The sequence below is a fragment of the Salvelinus sp. IW2-2015 genome, linkage group LG15 (genome assembly GCF_002910315.2).
Source record: "Salvelinus sp. IW2-2015 linkage group LG15, ASM291031v2, whole genome shotgun sequence".
Lineage (NCBI taxonomy): Eukaryota > Metazoa > Chordata > Actinopteri > Salmoniformes > Salmonidae > Salvelinus > Salvelinus sp. IW2-2015.
The window spans coordinates 16,921,865-16,939,966 of record NC_036855.1 but is presented as its reverse complement, the minus strand read 5'-3'; the positions used below and the strand labels follow the sequence as shown (position 1 = coordinate 16,939,966).

The 18,102-nt window shown below is 42.3% G+C and overlaps 2 protein-coding genes across 3 annotated transcripts in view; one reads left to right on the top strand and one right to left on the bottom strand.

The window, feature by feature from the left end:
• Positions 1 to 8,877: 8,877 nt before the first annotated feature.
• Positions 8,878 to 14,416, top strand: LOC111974498 (anaphase-promoting complex subunit 7). The gene is made up of 11 exons (XM_024002218.2): positions 8,878 to 9,287; positions 10,334 to 10,520; positions 10,696 to 10,815; positions 10,969 to 11,080; positions 11,192 to 11,345; positions 11,476 to 11,618; positions 11,778 to 11,895; positions 12,574 to 12,770; positions 12,917 to 13,141; positions 13,282 to 13,432; positions 13,593 to 14,416. Exons 1-11 carry the CDS (start codon positions 9,187 to 9,189, stop codon positions 13,780 to 13,782), a joined length of 1,698 nt encoding a protein of 565 aa, XP_023857986.1. The 5' UTR covers positions 8,878 to 9,186; the 3' UTR covers positions 13,783 to 14,416.
• Positions 14,417 to 15,457: 1,041 nt separating this feature from the next.
• Positions 15,458 to 18,102, bottom strand: part of LOC111974497 (sarcoplasmic/endoplasmic reticulum calcium ATPase 2) — a 28,551-nt gene continuing 25,906 nt past the window's right edge. Inside the window, exons 20-21 of one of the 2 annotated variants that reach the window (XM_024002217.2) lie at positions 17,902 to 18,022; positions 15,458 to 15,582 (exon numbers count right to left, since the gene is read on the bottom strand). In XM_024002217.2, the coding sequence (XP_023857985.1) occupies positions 15,569 to 15,582; positions 17,902 to 18,022 (135 nt within the window). In that variant the 3' untranslated portion in view covers positions 15,458 to 15,568. Of the gene's footprint in view, positions 15,583 to 17,206; positions 18,023 to 18,102 lie in introns of those variants that run through there. The other variant, XM_024002216.2, reaches the window with a different exon arrangement.

The following is an 18,102-nucleotide window of genomic DNA, read 5'->3' as shown; positions in this document are numbered from 1 at the left end:
CAGAGCAGTAGATCAAAAAATGGTTGTTTTACTTAGCCTAGATAATTGTTTGCACAGTATGTGACGTTGGTGTCTTTCAGACCTTATGGCATTTTTCATGTATGAGCATAAGAACATTAAAAGGGGAGAAGACCACTAAAAGTCTGGCCATGTGGAGAGGGGCAATTTACCGGTTTGCGTTTGGTCAGGGCCAACATATAGTTTGTGTGTCAGTGAGTCTAACTATTAAGTTAAGTTTGAGCATCATAYCAATAATGTTTTCTATACAGTGGTCAACATTCTACAAGGAAGGAGCCACTTAATCAATTATATAATCATTAACCAGATTACCCCAGATACCAGACTGACGAGGGATAACTCAGTACTAGAATGTTGTCATTGATGAGAATGAATCCAAAAAATATATATTCAAAATTGACTTTGTTTAGACATCCAGCCTGTATTGTAGTTTCATGACCAGAGACAAATCTTCAAAGGCACAGTATTTATTTATCCTGAGTGGTACATGCATTCACACAGTCTTGATTTATAGGATCCTTCCCACTGTATGATTGATATGTCAAGTGATAAAATCCCAAGTTATCAATTAAGTTTATGGAAAAACTGCAATTATCCTCGTGAAAATTACAGTTTATTAAATATTCTATAGCTGTAATGTCATCAATCAAATCAAACTTGATTTATAAAGCACATTTCTCACAACAAACAAATTTCAAGGTGTTCACTGTCATTGGATGGGGTGTTGTCTGTAAAGTGGGGCACAGATAACGAAGAGGAGGGCATCAAGGCATTCGAAATTGCTACAGGGATGGATGTGCAGGAGTCAGGGCTTTGGCTCACAGGGTCTGGGATCCTGGGTGCCTCACCGGAGTGTCGGATGGGCACCACAGCAGTGGTGGAGGTTAAGTGTCCCTATGGTGCAAGGGACCTTACCATTGAAGAGGCAGGGAAGTCTAAGGATTTCTATATCAAGGAGGGAGTGTATTACAGTCTCCGTAAAGACCATCCTTACTGGCATCAAGTCCAAAGTCAACTCCACATTACTGGAAGGGACACCTGCTTCTTTGTTGTGTGAACAACCATAACCTCCTTCACCAAAGCCATTATGCTATAAATTGTTATTTTATGGTTGTAAGTGATCAAATGAACTAGCAAATATTTCATATTTGGCAATCACTACTCCAGTAGGGTATACACTTTATTCAGTGACCTTAGGTATAGAAACTTTTTGATCTGATCAACACATTGTTCAAAAATAATTATGAACTGCAATTGCTAAATAATTCCAATAGATGGCAGCGTAAGACCACGAATGACATTTCAAAATATTATTTTTCTCCCATCTGGCCAGCCGGACCTACCTACCTACCTGGCCGCCAGACCTAGCTGCTCTGCCGACCAGACCTAACTACCTGGCCGAAATAGCATGCAACCAAAGACTATATGTCCCATGATTTTCAAAAGATGGTCACTCATGACTTTACAGGTATTAGGCCTGTGTTGCTTTTGGAAGAGCAAAAAATATATATTATATACTGAACAAAAATATAAAGGCAAAATGTAAAGTGTTGGTCCCATGTTTCATGAGCTGAAATAAAAGATCCCAGAAATGTTCCATATGCACAAAAAGCTAAAAATGTGCAGTTTTGTCACACAACACAATGCCACAGATGTCTTAAGTTTTGAGGGAGTATACATTTGCCAAGCTGACTACAGGAATGTCCACCAGAGCTGTTGCCAGAGAATTGAATGTTCATTTCTCCACCATAAGCCTCCAACGTCGTTTTAGAGAATTTGGCAGTACGTCCAACCGGCCTCACAACCGCAGACCACATTGATGACGTTGTTCCTGTACCCAAGAAGGCAACGGTAACTGAACTAAATGACTATCGCCTCGTAGCACTCACTTCTGTGATCATGAAGTGCTTTGAGAGACTAGTCAAGGATCATATCACCTCTTCCTTACCTGTCACCCTAGACCCACTTCAATTTGCTTACCTGCCCAATAGATCCACAGACGATGCAATCGCCTTTACACTGCACTATGCCCTATCCCATCTAGACAAGAGGAATACATATGTAAGAATGTGGTTCATGGACTATAGCTCAGCATTCAACACCATAGTACCCTTCAAGCTCATCATTAAGCTTGAGGCCCTGGGACTGAACCCCTCCCTGTGCAACTGGGCCCTGGACTTCCTGACGGGCCGCTCCCAGGTGGTGAAGGTAGGAAACAACATCTTCACTGATCCTCAACACGGGGGCCCCTCAGGGGTGCATGCTGTTTACCCATGACTGCGTGGCTAAGCACGCCTCCAACTCAATCATCAAGTTTGCAGATGACACAACAGTAGTAGGCTTGATTACCAACAATGATGAGACAGCCTACAGGGAGGAGGTGAGGGCTCTGAGAATCTGGTTACAGGAAAACAACCTCTCATTCAATGGCAACGAAACAAAAGGAGATGATTGTGGACTTCAGGAAACAGCAGAGGGTGCACCCCCCTATCCACATCGACGGGACCTCAGTGGAGACGGTGGAAAGCTTCAAGTTCCTCTGTGTACACATCACTGACAAACTGAAATGGTCCACTCACACAGACAGTGTGGTGAAGGTGCAACAGTGCCTCTTCTACCTAAGAAGGCTGAAGAAATTTGGCTTGTCACCCAAAACCCTCACAAACTTTTACAGATGCACAATCGAGAGCATCCTGTTGGCCTGTATCACAGGCTGGTAGGGCAACTGCACCGCCCTCAACCGCAAGGCTCTCCCAGAGGGTGGTGCTGTCTGCACAACGCATCACCGGGGGCAAACTACCTGTCCTCGAAGACAACCACAGCACCCGATGTCACAGGAAGGCCAAAAAGATCATCAAGGACAACAACCACCCGAGCCACTGTCTGCTCTCCCCGCTACCATCCAGAAGGCGAGGTCAGTACAGGTGCATCAAAGCTTGGACCGAGGGACTGAAAAACAGCTTCTATCTCAAGGCCATCAATCTCAAGGCCATCAGACTGCTGAACAGCAATCACTAACTCAGAGAGGCTGCTGCCTACACAGAGACTCATATCACTGGCCACTTTAATAAATGGATCACTAGTCACTTTAAACAATGCCACTTTAATAATGTTAATATATCTTACATTACTCATATGTATATACTGTGCCTTATACCATCTATTGCACCTTGCCTATGCTGCTCGGCATCGCTCATCCATATATTTATATGTACATATTCTTATTCCATCCCTTTAGATTTGTGTGTATTAGGTAGTTGTTGGGAATTGTTAGTTTACTTGTTAGATATTACTGCACTGTCGGAACTAGAAGCACAAGCATTTCGCTACACTCGCATTAACATTTGCTAACCATGTGTATGTGACCAATCAAATTTGATTTGGTCTCCTTTTCACCTCATGTAACACCTGATTTACTTAACAAGAGGCACATCCAGGTAAGTCATGACGTAGCACAAGTGGGGGTATTCCTCTTGTTCTCCGTTGTTCCTCAAGCAAAATGACATGGATTCCCATCAGACCAACAATTTGAATGCCTAAAAAGTTGTCCAAAATGTATTTTTTTACACTTTAGTGTGTGTACTTTACTGTATTTATAGTTGGAATATAGCTTTTCAAAAGTAAAAGTTCAGACATCGCTGGAGGACGTCTTGCATCGCTGGAGGACGTCTTGCATATAAAGACCAAAAAATGAGATTTCTTTACGTTGAGGTTTAATTAAATGAAATCAAAGGCACAAGAGTGTTAGAGCACAATTAAATTGCATGCATCTTATTCATAAAGATAACATCAAAGCAACTCATAGAGAAGATTACTCTGAGGTTTACTTTAATTATATCAAAGCCATATTTATGATAGTGTTGGAACACAATCCTTTGTACAAGAAACGTATTCACAAACTAACTATAAAAATTGGTTCATAATACAAGACATATTCACCACAACTAGAATAAAATGTTGGTCGTTGTGCAACATTTACACAAAATAGCAATGAACAATAATAAACTCAGCAAAAAAAGAAAAGTCCCTTTTTAAGGACCCTGTCTTTCAAAGATAATTCGTAAAAATCCAAATAACTTCACAGATCTTCATTGTAAAGGGTTTAAACACTGTTGCTTATGAAATAAGGAAAACAAAAAAAGTCCAAGTCCATCTTATGGCAAGAACAGCTCAAATAAGCAAAGAGAAATGACAGTCCGTCATTACTTTAAGACATGAAGGTCAGTCAATGCAGAATATTTCAAGAACTTTGAAAGTTTCTTCAAGTGCAGTCACAAAAACCACCAAGCGCTATGATGACACTGGCTCTCATAAGGACCGCCACAGGAAAGGATGACCCAGAGTTACCTCTACTGTAGAGGATAAGTTCAATAGAGTTACCAGCAGCTCAAATAAATGATTCAGAGAGTTCAAGTAACATAGACATCTCAACATCAACTGTTCAGAGGAGACTGCGTGAATCAGGCCTTCTTGGTCAAATTCCTGCAAAGACACCACTACTAAAGGACACCAATAATAAGAAGAGACTTGCTTGGGCCAAGAAACACAAGCAATGGACATTAGACAGGTGGAAATCTGTCCTTTGGTCTGATGAGTGCAAATTTGAGATTCTACGTTTTAACCGCCATGTCTTTGTGAGACACAGAGTAGGTGAATGGATGATCTCCGCATGTGTGGTTCCCACCGTGAAACATGGAAGAGGAGGTGTGATGGTGAGGGGGTGCTTTGCTGGTGGCACTGTCAGTGATTTATTTAGAATTCAAGGCACACTTAACCAGCATGGTACTGCGGCGATACGGCATCCCATCTGGTTTTGGCTTAGTGGGACTATCATRTGTTTTTCAACAGGACAATGACCCAACACACCTCCAGGCTGTGTAAGGGCTATTTGACCAAGAAGGAGATTGATGGACTACTGCATCAGATGACCTGGCCTCCACAATCACCCAACCTCAACCCAATTGAGATGGTTTGGGATGATTTGGACCACAGAGTGAAGGAAAATCAGCCAACAAGTGCTCAGCATATGTGGGAACTCCTTCAAGACTGTTGGATAAGCATTCCAGGTGACTATTTCATGAAGTTGGTTGAGAGAATGCCTCAGTAAATGAGGTTGAATGAACTGTTTTGAGTATGCAAAGCTGTCATCAATGCAAAGGATGGCTACTTTGAAGAATCTAAAATCTAAAATATATTTTGATTTGTTTAACACTTTTTTGGTTACTACATGATTCCATATGTGTTATTTCATAGTTTTGATGTCTTCACTATAATTCTACAATGTAAAAATATTAAAAATAAGAAACCCTTGAATGAGTATGTGTCCAAACTTTTGACTGGTACTGTATATATATAGCGGTTCACACCAGACATCCCAAGAATATTGCTGAACTGAAACAGTTTTGTAAAGAGGAATGGTCCAAAATTCCTTCTGACCGTTGTGCAGGTCTAATCTGTAACTACAGAAAACGTTTGGTTGAGGTTATTGCTGCCAAAGGAGGGTCAACCAGTTATTAAATCCAAGGGTTCACATACTTTTCCCACCCTTCACTGTGAATGTTTACACGGTCTGTTCAATAAAGACATGAAAACGTATAATTGTTTGTATTGTTATTAGATTAAGCAGACTGTTTGTCTATTGTTGTGACTTAGATTTTATGACCAATTTATGCAGAAATCTAGATAATTTCAAGGGGTTCACATACTTTTTCTTGACACTGTAGGTCCTAACAGTTTGTGGGCACTGTTTGTTACTGTTATAGTGCAATTAATGTATTGTTTAGTGTTGTGTAGTGGCTTTGCTGGCATGTATAAAACAAAATTGGGGGAGTTTTCCCTACCAAGATTTACATGCTAAAATCGCCACAGCTTTGGCATCAACTACTATCAACAGTGAAAGTAAAAAGTATTGACATACAGTGTATTTGGAAAGTATTCAGACCCCTTCCCTTTTTCCACATTTTGTTACATTACAGCCTTATTCTAAAATGTATTAAATGAAACATTTTCCTCCTCAATCTACACACAATACCCATTAATGTGAAAACAGGTTTTTAGAAATGTTTGCAAATTTACTTATTTACATAACTATTCAGACCCTTTGCTATGAGACTCAATTGAGCGCTGCATCTGGATTGGAGTCCAGATGTAGTAAATTCAACTGATTGGACATGATTTGGAAAAGCACACACCTGTCTATGTAAGGTCCCACAGTTGACAGTGCATGTCAGAGCAAACACTAAGCCATGAGGTCGAAGGAATTGTCCTTAGAGGGGAAGGGGAAGGGTACCAAAAAATGTCTGCAGCATTAAAGGTCCCCAAGAACACAGTGGCCTCCATCATTCTTAAATGGAAGAAGTTTGGAACCAACAAGACTCTTCCTGGAGCTGGCTGCACGGCCGAACTGAGCAATTGGGGAAGAAGGGCCTTGGTCGGGGAGGTGACCAAGAACCCGATGGTCACTCTGACAGAAGGACAAACATCTCTGCAGCACTCCACCAATCAGGCCTTTATGGTAGTGGCCAGACTGAAGCCACTCCTCAGTGAAAGGCACATGACAGCCCGCTTAGAGTTTGCCAAAAGGCACCTAAAGGACTCACACCATGAGAAACAAGATTCACTGGTCTGATGAAACAAAGATTGGCCTGAATGTCAAGCGTCACGTCTGGAGGAAATCTGGCACCATCCCTACTGTGAAGCATTGTGGTGGCAGCATCATGCTGTGGGGATGTTTTTCAGTTGCAGGGACTGGTAGACTACTCAGGATCGAGGGAAAGATGAACAGAACAAAGTACAGAGAGATCCTTGATGAAAACCTGCTCCAGAGCGCTCAGGACCTCAGACTGGGGTGAAGGTTCACCTTTCAACAAATCAAATCAAATTGTATTTGTCACAACAGGTGTAGACCTTACAGTGAAATGCTTACTTACAAGCCCTTAACCAACAATGCAGTTTTAAGAAAAATACCAACAAAAAAAAAGAAATAAATGTAACATAATTCAAAAGCAGCAGTAAAATAACAGTAGCGAGGCTATATACAGGGGGTACCGGTTCAGAGTCAATATGCGGGGGCACCGGTTAGTCGAGGTAATTGAGGTAATATATACATGTGGGTAGAGTTATTAAAGTGACCTTTGCATAGATAATAACAGAGAGTAGCAGCAGTGTAAAAGAGGGAGGGGGTAAGGCAAATAGTCTGGGTAGCCATTTGATTAGATGTTCAGTAATCTTATGGCTTGAGGGTAGAAGCTGTTAAGAAGGACCTAGACTTGGCGCTCCAATACAGCTTGCCGTGCGGTAGCAGAGAGAACAGTCTATGACTAGGGCGGCTGGAGTCAATTTTTAGGTCCTTCCTCTGGTGGTATAGAGGTCCTGGATGGCAGGAAGCTTGGCCCCAGTGATGTATTGGGCCGTACGCAATACCCTCTGTAGTACCTTGCGGTCAGATGGCTGAGCAGTTGCCATAACAGGCGGAGATGCAACCAGTTGGGATTCTCTTGATGGTGCAGCTGTATTTTTGAGGATCTGAGGATCTGACCCATGACAAATCTTTTCAGTCTCCTGAGGGGAATAGGCGTTGTCGTGCCCTCTTCACGACTGTCTTGGTGTCTTTGGACCATGACAGTTCTTTGGTGATGTGGACACCAAGGAACTTGAAGCTCTCAACCTGCTCCACTACAGCCCCGTCGATGAGAATGGGGGTGTGCTCGGTCCTCCTTTTCCTGTAGTCCACGATCATCTCCTTTGTCTTGATCACGTTGAGTGAGAGGTTGTTGTCCTGGCATCACACTGCCAGTTCTCCGAGCTACCTATAGGATGTCTCATCGTTGTCGGTGATCAGGCCTACCACTGTTGTGTCGTCAGCAAACTTAATGATGGTGTTGGGAGTCGTGCTTGGCCATGCAGTCATGGGTGAACAGGGAGTACAGGAGGGGACTGAACACGTACCCTTGAGGGGCCCCCATGTTGAGGCAGCGTGGCAGATGTGTTGTTACCTACCCTTACCGCCCGTCAGGAAGTCCAGGATCCAGTTGCAGAGGGAGGTGTTCAGTCCCAGGGTCCTTAGCTTAGTGATGAGCTTTGAGGACACTTTGGTGTTGAACGCTGAGCTGTAGTCAATGAATAACATTCTCACGTAAGTGTTCCTTTTGTCCAGGTGGGAAAGGGCAGTGTGGAGTGCAATAGAGATTGCATCATCTGTGGATCTGTTTGGGCGGTATGCAAATTGGAGTGGGTCTAGGGTTTCTGGGATAATGGTGTTGATGTGAGCCATGACCAACCTTTCAAAGCACTTAATGGCTACAGACGTAAGTGCTATGGATCGGTAGTCATTTAGGCAGGTTACCTTGGTGTTCTTGGGCACAGGGACTATGGTGGTCTGCTTGAAACATGTTGGTATTACAGACCTGGCCAGGGACAGGTTGAAAATGTCAGTGAAGACACTTGCCAGTTGGTCACAGCCCTTAGCAGTGGTATATTAGCCATATATCACACCTCCTCGGGCCTTATTGCTTAATCATGGCAGTCAAAACAAGTTACATCGACATCCATTGATGGAAAATGATCTGGAGAGTTTAATAAGGGCGATTTATCTTTTCTCTTGCGACATTCTTAAACTCGCAAGATTTATTATTTTGATAGAAAACCGAATTTTGCTTATTAGCCTACGTCATTAAAAAATCCTTAATTCGCTCGATAACGTTATGGGGAAACAAACATGTATTAGATAAATGTGGCATACACCTCTCTTTCTGCGAAAAACTTTTTGAGGCAAGTTTTCACATCTGCGTAGGTTTTCAGATTTCATTGGGCTAGACATTTTAGTTGGACCTGACAACCCTGACAATTTCCCTGTTTGACCGCTAGGGTATTACGTCTCTGTGGTACTCTAGTCGCCTGAACAGGACAACTTTGTGTCCGTTTAAGGTTTTAAAACGTATTACTTAGATTTTTGTCATTTATACCGAGGAGAAGAAAACTGTCATATTTATGACACGTAGCAATGATATGATGTTTTTATAAAAGCAAAACATAATTGATGGGTCCTTCAACTTGCGGCGCCATATTTAATACATTGCCGTTTATGATGATAGCTAGCAAGTAAGCTACCTGTCTGCAATCGTAAACTTTAGATTTTGATCTTAAAGCAAGCCATCAAAATACATCGAAATGAACGTCATAGATCATGTGAGGGATATGGCCGCCGCGGGACTTCACTCAAACGTTCGGATAATTAGTAGCTTACTGCTGACAATGAGCAATAACAATCAGTAAGTAACAGTATAGTATTAGCTAGCTGGCTAGCTACTGTACATCCCTCTGAGGTATGAGCTACCTAACTAGTTATTCACTCCGTTCGATCATCTTCAAAAGCATATAATTCTGTACAATTGATAACACATGTCCCAATCAATGCATGCTTATCGTCACGAGCCAAGGTGACAAGGACGCAGCTGGCAGTATTTATATCTAGCTAGCAAGCCAACTAGCTTAAGATGGGTGTAAATGTACACTGAACAAGAAGATAAACGCAAAGAATTTGCTGAGTTACAGTTCATATAAGGAAATCAGTAAATTGAAAAAAAATGCATTAGGCCATAATCTATGGATTTCACATGACTGGGCAGGGGCGCAGCCATGAGTGGGTGGGTGTGGGAGGGCATAGGCCCACCCACTTGGGAGCCAGGTTAACTCACTGAGGATCCTGGGCTGGTGTGGTTACACATGGTCTGTGGTTGTGAGGCCGGTTGGATATACTGCCAAATTTTCTATTACAACGTTGGAGGTTGCTTATGGTAGAGGAATTAACATTAAATTATCTGGAAACAGCTCTGGTGGACATTCCTGCAGTCAGCATGCCAATTCCATGCTCCCTCAACTTGAGACATCTGTGGCATTGTTGCGTGACAAAACAGCACAGGCCTTTTGTGCCCAGCACAAGGTGCACCTGTGTAATGATCATTCTGTTTTTCTTTTTTTTTTGATACGCCACACCTGTCAGGTGAATGGATTATCTTGACAAAGGGTAAAATGCTCACCAATTGGGATTTAAACAAATTTGTGCACAAAATTTGAGGGAAATAAGCTTTTTGTGCATATGGAACATTTCTGGGATCAGCTCATGAGACATAGGACCAGCACTTTAGATGTTGCGTTTTATATTTTTGTTCAGTGTAGTTGTATCTGGATTAATAATGTGACTATTTGTGAAAAGATTGTGTATGTTGATTGCTAATTTCCTTGACCACTTCATATAGTTATTGTCAGTCAAATACTGTGCCAGAGAGTGATGCAGGTACCACATCTGTTCTTTCAGAGAACTGTTCTCACCATCCCAGAAGTACCAGCTGCTGGTTTATCATGCAGATGCCATCTTCCATGACAAGGAGTACCGTAATGCTGCTTGCAAGTACAACATGGCACTGCAGCAGAAGAAAGTGCTCAGCAAAACTTCTAAAGTGCGGCCATCTACCGGGGGAACTGCATCCTCCTTGCAGTCACAGGTGTGGAAGGCTCCTAACTCTGTCAATTACAACATATCTTGCTGTAGCAACAGGCATCCATGCCATTCATTAAAAATAACGCACATTTGACTGAGCTGCTCTACAGACTATATGTAATTGTGTACAATGTGCATTGCCTTCTGAATTGACCAAATGCCATTTTTCTTTATTTCAGAGTTTTCCCTCAGAGATTGAGGTCAAGTATAAGATTGCAGAGTGCTACACCATCCTGAAGCTGGATAAGGATGCAATTGCAGTGCTTGATGGGATTCCATCTAGACAGAGAACCCCAAAGGTAGGCTGCTGTTTTGAGGTCCCCTCCTTAAAGCCCCATCCTCTCAATGACACCCAAGCTTGCAGTGCCGTTTTATGACTATTTCAATAAAGTAAAGCAGCCCAGATTCTTGTGAGGAATTTCCGAATTGCATATTTGTTTATCCTTCCTAAGATCAACATGATGCTGGCTAATCTGTACAGGAAGGCTGGACACGAACGCTCTGCTGTCACAAGCTACAAAGAGGTCCTGAGACAGTGTCCCTTGGCACTGGATGCCATCATTGGTATGGACTAGTTACTGGGATGTTTTTGTAGTGCGTCACACAGACATGCCAAAATCCCATGTTGTTGTGCTCTTCATTTTGAAGGGTTCTTTTAACTCGTGTCTGTTGTAGGTCTCCTGTCTCTGTCAGTGAAGGGAGCTGAGGTGGCGTCCATGACTATGGATGTGATCCAGAGTCTTCCCAACCTGGAGTGGCTCTCTGTGTGGATCAAATCCTATGCCTTCATACATGCAGGGGACAACCACAGAGCAATCAACTCCATCCGGTGAGCAGACCAGTTCCTCATCCCACCATGGGAGTGTTATTAATTTCATGAATCATAATCTCCGGTGTTGTTAAACTATGGCTCTCATTCTGGGTGTTGTGTTTCTCTGTTTCCTGATTCTCCTTCTCAGCTCCCTGGAGAAGAAGTCTCTAATGCGTGACAATGTGGACCTGCTGGTGAGCCTGGCAGATGTGTACTTCAGGGCAGGCGACACAAAGAACTCCATTCTGAAGTTTGAGCAGGCCCAGATGCTGGATCCTTATCTGATCAAAGGTACTGGACAGCAGACATCAGAAAACCCATCACTGACTAAATAAATCAGTTTCCTAGGACTCACTAAGCCAGTCTAGCGATTCTTATCTAAGACATTAACTATTAGGTTTTTATGTGTAGTTGAACTAATTCAGTTATGTTGTCTTTACTTACTGTCAGGCATGGATGTATATGGCTACCTTATGGCACGTGAGGGGCACCTGGAGGATGTTGAGGTTCTGGGAGGAAGGCTGTTCAACATCTCAGACCAGCATGCAGAGCCCTGGGTCATATCTGGGTAATACGGCTGGGAATTGCCAAGATAATCACGATACTTAGGTGCTGATACGATATCTGTTGCGATTCTCATGATTGTATATGTATTGCAATTTGATGTTCCAAACATATTGCTCACTATACAGTGCATTCGGAAAGTATTCAGACCCCTTGACTTTTTCAAAATTTTGTTAGGTTACAGCCTTATTCTAAAATGGATTTACTTTTTTTTTTTTACCTCATCAATCTATTCACAATACCCCCATAATGACAAAGTGAAAACAGGTTTTTAGAAATTGTTGCAAATGTATTAAAAAAAACAATAAACAGATACCTTATTTACATAAGGATTCAGACCCTTTGCTCTGAGACTCAAAATTGAGCTCGGGTGCATCCTGTTTCCATCGATCATCCTTGAGATATTTCTACAACTTGATTGGAGTCAACCTGTGGTAAATTCAATTGATTGGACAAGATTTGGAAAGGCACACACCTGTCTATATAAGGTCCCATAGTAGACAGTGCATGTCAGAGCAAAAACCAAGCCATGAGGCCGAAGGAATTGTTTGTAGAGCTACGAGACAGGATTGTGCCAAGACATAGATCTGGGGAAGGGGACCAAAACATTTCTGCATTGAAGGTCCCCAAGAACACAGTGGCTAAATACATGTTCCTACCAATCTGGTTTTTGGTGGCTCAGATGTCACAGCTTCTACAGTAAGCGCTACTCCCGGGCCCTCTACCTGGGTGCCAAGGCCATCCAGCTGAACAGCAACAGTGTGCAAGCCCTCCTCCTGAAGGGGGCAGCACTGAGGAACATGGGCCGAGTGCAGGAGGCCATCATCCACTTCAGAGAGGCCATGCGCCTGGCGCCCTGCCGTCTGGACTGCTATGAAGGCAAGGGGACCTTCTTGTAATGATCGCATCATTGTAATGAACATCTGTTTTCATCTTGAACTGCCCCCACATAAAGCTGCAACATCAGATGTTGTTTTTTTTTTGTTACTAGTATTGAGGTAGTCATGAGCCTTCTCTGTCCCCAGGTCTGATTGACTGTTACCTGGCATCCAATGGGATCCGAGAGGCAATGGGGATGGCCAATAACATCTATAAGACCCTGGGAGCGAATGCCCAGACTCTGACCATCCTGGCTACAGTCTGCCTGGAGGACCCTGTGACCCAGGAGAAGGCCAAAACCCTGCTGGACAAGGCGCTAGCCCAGAGGCCTGACTACACCAAGGCTGTGGTCAAGAAGGCAGAGCTGCTAAGTATGTGGCTTGGTAGCAAACCCTGAAGTTCTATTAGTTGTTTTGCTGTAGAGATTTAGAACCATTGTATCTTTGTRATTTTTGTTTTACCGAAGATGTTAGGGACAAGAGTTGATTTTGTGTTTGTTTTCGCATTTAAGGTCGGGAACAGAAATACGAGGAAGGGATTGCTCTTCTCCGGAATGCCTTGGCCAATCAGAGTGACTGTGTGCTGCACAGGATGCTGGGGGATTTCTTGGTGGCGATCAATGATTATCAAGAGGCTATGGACCAATACAGCATAGCACTTAGGTAATGTTACACCAAAGTCCAGGGTTTTACACAACTCATGAAATGTTAATGCAGTGTCGCTCTTAGGCCTACCTTTTCTCAAATATGTAAATGGTGCACTTCGATCTTGAAACTGCACATGTTTCTCTATCATCTGAATCTGACTCCATCTGTCTTTTAGCCTGGACCCGAATGACCAGAAGTCTCTGGAAGGAATGCAGAAGATGGAGAAGGAGGAGAGCCCTGCTGATGCCACTGTGGAGCTGGATGGAGATGACATGGAGGGCAGCGGGGAGGATGGAGAGCTGGAAGGCAGTGACAGTGAAGCAGCCCAGTGGGCAGACCAGGAGCAGTGGTTTGGCATGCAGTGACCCAGGCCCACTGCAGAGACACCAGGGACACAGCGGGGGGCTGGGGGAACACGCCACACATAGGCATCATGGGTTCCTGATGTAATGCTCCGGTGGACTCTATATGGGTGTATACAAGATACGGGTGTATAAAGCCCCATCTCAGGGTTATAGAGGTCATCATAGCAGCCACTGAGGTTTGGGGAGGATGCATTTTACAACCCAGCACCCAAAAATGATAACTTGCCATTCCACGTCTCCTTCCCTTTGCGATCACTGATTAGTTGGTAGGTGAAAATGAACGTTACTAACCTATTTCATACCCATCAGGGGTCCAAGAGTAAAGGAGATGAGGTGAAGAGGCTATTTAGGATTGTTGGGCCATGGCCCAAGAGTTTCCTTGTTTGTTGGGTTAACACAAGATAATCTGAAGCCAGTAATCATTGAAATTATTCTATTTCTGCTGCTTTGTTTTTTCTGTTTAATATTTGCATGTATTAACACAGATTGGTGTGAAGCTGGTGACATACTTTCCCTTCTGAATAATCAGATAACTTGAGGCCTGTCTCTCAATGTTGTGTGTCAATCACGGGGTCATTTAATTTGACACATTCTTTGCAAAGTAATGTTAAAGTTTTCCAATGCAGATGTTTAACCATGTGGTGTGTGTATATGTTTTGAAGATATAAAATCATGACGTCTGGTCTCACGCCCTGACATATTATTGAAGTTTTTGGTAAATTAGTATTAGTGACTTATTGAGTAACAGTTCTAAAACAGTGTTTGTCAACTCGTCCTCCAGTACCCCCAGACAAATGCATGTGATTCAACTAATTGAGGGCTTGATGATTAGTTGACAAGTTGAATCAGGTGTGCTTGTCTGGGGCTAAAACAAAAATGTGTTCCGTTGAGGGTACAAGGACTGGAGTTGGGAAACACTTCTCTAAAACATCCTTGTATTTAGGCTATAAGCAAGGTAGCTTCAAATGAATACACATCGTAGCTTCAAATGAATACACATCTCCAATCTGGCATATAGAAGATCGGCAACATAATGTAGAATTGCTTTATTTACCTGAAACCACAAGTCATGTGACAATACAATCGTCAGCTCTGAAATTAGTTTGGCACGCGTGTGTGCCATTGAAGGGACTGACTTTCTTTCAGGGTAATGGATCGCCACACCTCCGCCTTCCCAGATACCGCAAAATCTGCTTCAAACATGTTGCACATTACAGCGCAAAGAAAAGTCTATTTGGTTATTTTACACATCTCCACCCCCAAAAAAGAGTTCCTTAGGAAAAGATAACATTTGTACTATTGTCCATTTAATTTATCAATACATTAATTATTACACATCTGATAAAATGGCTGCTTCAGAGGACATGCATCATGGAATAGTGTACATTAATAGAAAACTATAATAGGTATATTAAGATAACATAGGAACTCTGTTGTATCTAGTTTGAAGGCTGCATTTACACAGGCAACCCAATTCTGATATTTTTCCACTACTTGGGCAAAAGACCAGAAATGGGCTGTCATGTGTAAACGCAGCTCTTCATTTAGTAAGGATGGAGGGACCTGGGATTGGTTCATTTGATTCCAAAAATATTTACACCCATTCAGTTAAAATATATATACCATTTGATTACTTTTTTTGTCATGTAATTGCTTATGAAATGTATCAATCATGTCTTGATAGCTCTTCTTTATTGACATGCAGGTCTTGGAAGATGTGGTGCTGCTCAAAACACATGCACAACACTAAAGCAGTTCCTACAAGGGATTTATAGGAGGAGCGGGCTTACACGGCACTAGCTGCAGAGAGAGGAGAGAGAAAGACAGGGAGAAACCAAATCAATCATAGGACAGACAGAAACAAGGCATAGGTCAAAAAAGCAAAGACGCAAACAGACATGGCTCTCTCACTGGAAATTTAAAAAGGCATGGTGAACAGAAAGCCATTAGGTCATCTACTGCTTCATTTTCTACAGTCATGTCTAGGGCCATGCCACGTGCAAGCAGAAAGATGGGAATAAATGCAGTAAGACATTCAGTGGTGTAAAATTACTTTAAAGTACTAAAGTCATTTTTGTGTGTGTGTGTGGGGGGGTATCTGTACTTTACTATTTATATTTGACAACTTTTACTTCACTACATTCCTAAAGAAAATTATGTACTTTTTACCCCATACATTTTCCCCGACACCCCAAAATACTCATTAAAGTTGATAGCTTAGTAGGACAGAAAATGGTCCAATTGACACACCCTACTGCCTCTGATCTGMCAGACTCACTAAACACAAACGCTTCATTTGTAAATGATGTCTGAGTGTTGGAGTGTGACCCTGGCTATCTGTAAATAAAAATAATTGTGCCATCTGGTTTGCTTAATACGCCATTTTAAATGATTCATACTTTTGATATGTAAGTATATTTAAAATCAAATACTTTTACTCAAGTAGTATTTTACTGAGTGGCTTTCACTTTTCTATTAAGGAATCTTTACTTTTACTCAAGTATGACAATTTGGTACTTTTTCCACCACTGATTGGAAGAAATAGCAGTTAGGTTTAAGAACACTCAAGCGTTTACTGGCATGGTATTGGGGAAAGCATGCTTTCTAGGAATACCTATTACCTAGTGTTTCTAAAACACGCTCAAGTACAACTAGTGTAAAAGGTATGAAGCATCTTTAAAACTCTATACACATAGATACTATTTTGTGTTATATGTACAGACTCTTCTACAAGCCAGTCATTTTAGCGTTGGGCCTACATACTATGGCCAAAGCAGTCTCTGCTTGGTGATCCACCCCAATAGGGAGTGCTGACCACAACAGTCCCATCAAAGCATCCATCTTGTGCTCAACTGATAAGAAAATCCACCACTCGGTGTGTTTATACATATTCAAGTACAGTATATGCACAATACTTAATCTATATAATTATTGTAATAAAAGACACTACAGTGTCCATAAATGAAGACCAAACATTTAAAAAAGTTAACCTTAATGAAAAGACAGAATATGTTGTGTTCAAGTAAACGTGTTTAACGACAGGCTTGTCTATATTACAAAAAACTGCTTTGAATTGAACTAAGGTAACATATTATATATTTGTCCTAACCCTAACCTCCCTCAAGGAACATCAAAAGAACACAGATTAAACTTTTAAAAAGCAACATAAAAGGCAAATGAGGGCTCTAGATGTCCTTATTCACAAGCGAAATGGCGCATACCTCAACACTCAATATGACAATGTTTATGAAAAGCTTACTGAGGAACACAGGTAGTAATCAATTGTGATATCAATAGCATTGAGGTAGCTGTGCTCTGACTAGAGTAGAAAATAAACATAAAAAAAGCAAATGGAGGAGCTCAAACAGGGGAACGAACAATCATTAATTTGGTGAAGAAATCCCCGTTAGTCATGCCTGGGCAGAATACATGCAGTTTTGGTACAGACTTCTGATTCAGTGCAAATGATGGTCCTTACAGTTATGGCACAGCATACTTATCTACAAGTTCTTTAGAGGTCAAAGTTCACACTGAAAACAAGAGAAACGTTTGAGTTCTGTGCACTCCCCTTACACCACCTGGCTGCCCCCCACGCCTTCCCAAAGCTACAAAAATCTTAATTTTGATAAAATAGTGTTAATTCTCTGTACACAGACAGCTCCCAATTAGCATATTTTTTTTATGCCTGTTCAAAAAAATGGGGAGCAAAAAAATAACCAAAAGCTTGATATTAAATTAAAGACATGGACAAATGACAAACCAAAAGCGGAATGGTGAAAATGTCCTGGAGACGAACCAGCAGAGGGCTCACAGATTACATCTGTCATCAACACAGGTACAAATGTTGACTTGAGCTTTCACTGCAGTTGATGTGGTTGTTGTAGTTGATCCTGGTTAATGGGGGATTTTGTTAGACGTGTGTTAATCTCCACTCACACTGGTGCACTGGGAGGGTTGTGTGGTGTAGTCAGGACCAGAACAGGGCAGACACGTTAGTGTCGATGCTGTAGAGCCACAGCACCAGGGGGAGGGTGATGCCCACAAAGGGCCAGGAGATGCCCTCTGTGCATGCAGAGAGGGACCAGCCTTTGCTGGCTGACTTAGACTCTGGCTGGTTACCGGGTTCCAGGTAGTTCCTGGCCACGAACTTTAGGAGCTCATCCAGCAGGATGACGGGCAGGGAGATCTTCAGCACCACCAGCCACTGGGTCAGGTCCAGAGGGGTGATCTGGAAGATGACCTGGAGAGATAGAGGAGAATGAGGGATGGAGAGAGAGTGAACATGGGGAACCTATAGATTGACCTGGTTGATATAAGTAA